This window comes from Corticium candelabrum, chromosome 6 (assembly GCF_963422355.1).
Source record: "Corticium candelabrum chromosome 6, ooCorCand1.1, whole genome shotgun sequence".
NCBI lineage: Eukaryota > Metazoa > Porifera > Homoscleromorpha > Homosclerophorida > Plakinidae > Corticium > Corticium candelabrum.
This window is the reverse complement of record NC_085090.1, coordinates 7,388,318-7,390,817: the sequence shown is the minus strand read 5'-3', so window position 1 is coordinate 7,390,817 and position 2,500 is coordinate 7,388,318. Positions and strand designations below refer to the sequence as shown.

Genomic DNA, 2,500 nt, shown 5'->3' with positions numbered 1-2,500 from the left:
AGTTTTGCGGTATGAAGTGAATATGTGAGGTAGTTGGTGGGAGACAGTGTGCGCGTCTGTTGTCTGTCTGTCTGTCTGTCTGTCTGTCTATTTGTCTTTCTGTCTGTCTGTCTTTCTGTCTGTCTGTCTGTTTGTTTGTCTGTCTTTCTGTCTGTCTGTCTGTCTTTTTGTCTGTCTTTTATTTTCAACATCAATACTACCATACAGTGAATATCAATAGAAGGAACCACAGCTGAATAGTGAGTTCTCGACCCATGGGTCGAGGTACACAATTTGAATTAACGGAAACATAGTTGTAGTGAATAAGCATCTCTACAATACAGTCAATGTTCTTCACTTGACGGTTAATCTTCTTTGACAAAACTTTAGCATTACATGATTGTAGAGCAACTGATAAGCATTGCCTCCAATCATTCTTGAACTGGCCTCCGTTTTTCTTACCAGATTCGTCAACCGATTTCTCAAATAATTGATGGAGATACTTGTGAGCTTCCCAGCCCCAATGCTCAAGTGTTCCAGTACTAAGGGAATGGTTTTTGCGTGTCCTTCTGCTGCTAGTATCTTGTCCTTATACTTTTTCTTTTTCAATTCTTCTCTTGCTTGTGCTGCAAACACATCTTGCTCTGCTGCTTTTTAAATTATGTCTTGATTCCAAGGGTGAGCCAGTGAAATATCAAGATCATACGATGTTCCAATGCAAGCATCAAAAACTGAAATGTATAGTCGGTCGTTGCTGTTAGCATAACAATATCCTAACTCAACATGACTGTCTGTCTGTCTGTCTGTCTGTCTGTCTGTCTGTCTGTCTGTCTGTCTGTCTATCTGTCTGTCTTTGTTTGTCTGTCTGTCTGTCTTTGTCTGTCTATCTGTCTGTCTTTGTCTGTCTGTCTGTCTGTCTTTTTGTCTGTCTGTCTGTCTGTCTGTCTGTCTATCTGTCTGTCTTTGTCGGTCTGTCTGTTTGTCTGTTTGCTGGTCTGCCTATTTGTGTGTTTGTCTGTTTGTCTGTCTATTTGCTTGTCTGTCGTAATACTTGTCTGTCAATACATATATTTAAAATTTCAACATTATTACATTCTAAATGTCCGGCGACCCTTACGGCCGCTTACTACGTAGGATGATTAATTGACTGTAGGCTATAAGCAGTACAACTGTTCTTGCTAAAAGAAAGTCTACGTAGTTTTCTGTCTGTCTGTCTGTCTGTCAATACATATATTTTCAAACATTGAACTATTATACACCATCTAAGCAAAGCAACTAAATACTACTCTGTCTGTCTGTCCAGCTGTCTGTCTGTCCATCTGTTTGTCTGTCTGTCTGTCTGTCTGTCTGTCTGTCTGTCTGTCTGTCTGTCTGTCTGTCTGTCTATGTCTGTCTGTCTGCATGTCTGTCTGTATGTTTGTCTGTCTGTATGGCTGTATGTATGTCTGTCTGTCTGCCTGACAATCTGTCTTATCATTTCACAGTTTCATTTTTTCTTACTCACCTATCACATTAACTGCAAACAAAAACCTCTGTTGCTGCTTCTGTTCACGTTTTGTTTGTTTATCTGTTTGTCTGTTAGCGTGTTTCAATTTCAAATTTTGTATTTTAATTTTATTTCTTTTGTTTCTAATTTGTTGACTCTCCGTTTGTTCTGTGTCTGTCTCTTCAATCATATGCCAACCTACCTTATATCCACACTCAGACATTTACCCACAGCTATACACTCCCTAAATACATTCAAACCGTTGCAGGCGCTCCCGAGTTCTACGTCCAGCCGATGCCGACAATGTACGCTCAAGCAGGTCAGATTGTCACTCTCACATGTGGCGCAATCGGCACTCCTCGGCCACACATATTCTGGTCGTTCGAAAAGACACCGATCATGGGAAGCTACAGACACTCGGTCACAGACCACGGCGACCTCGTCATCTCAGACTCAATGTATACAGACGCAGGTACATACCACTGCACGGCGACCAGCGATGCAGGCGCAATAGCTGCATCTGCTGAGTTGATCATTGGTGATCGGCCACACTTCAATGAGTCTTTCTCTGGGGATATCGGACGTGTGGGTGAGGCTGGAGTCGATGTGGGTGGCACTGCTGTCTTGCATTGTCCTCTGAAGGCGGATCCGGCTCCAAACTTTGTTTGGTCATTTGGTGGTGATTTGGTTGATGTGACGAGTGGAAGGTTTGTTGTGATGGACGATGGGAGTTTGGTTGTTGTGGATGTGAGGGGCAGTGATTTGGGTCGGTACACGTGTATGGCGATGAACTCGATTGGGACGGCTGTTTATGTGATTGATTTGATTGAGTTTGGTGAGTTTTTGTTGTGTGATGGATGTGTCTGTGTTTGTTTTTTGTGAGTGTTTTGTGTGTGTGTTTTGTTTGTTTGCCGGTTGTATGTCGTTTTGTTTTGTCTGTTTGTGTGTTTGTTTGTCTGTCTGTCTGTTTGTTTGTTTGTCTGTTTGTCTGTCTGTTTGTTTGTCTGTCTGTTTGTTTGTTTGTCAGTTTGTTTG

At 42.1% G+C, this 2,500-nt stretch overlaps 1 protein-coding gene across 2 annotated transcripts in view; it reads left to right on the top strand.

Annotated features, from left to right (window-relative positions):
* The window catches only part of LOC134181633 (hemicentin-1-like), a 21,279-nt gene that overhangs the window by 3,903 nt on the left and 14,876 nt on the right, over positions 1 to 2,500 (top strand). For both annotated transcript variants that reach the window (XM_062648899.1, XM_062648900.1), the window contains 2 exons: positions 1 to 9; positions 1,734 to 2,300. The exon at positions 1 to 9 is cut by the window's left edge and continues 143 nt beyond it. In XM_062648899.1, the coding sequence (XP_062504883.1) occupies positions 1 to 9; positions 1,734 to 2,300 (576 nt within the window). The remainder of the gene's footprint in view (positions 10 to 1,733; positions 2,301 to 2,500) is intronic.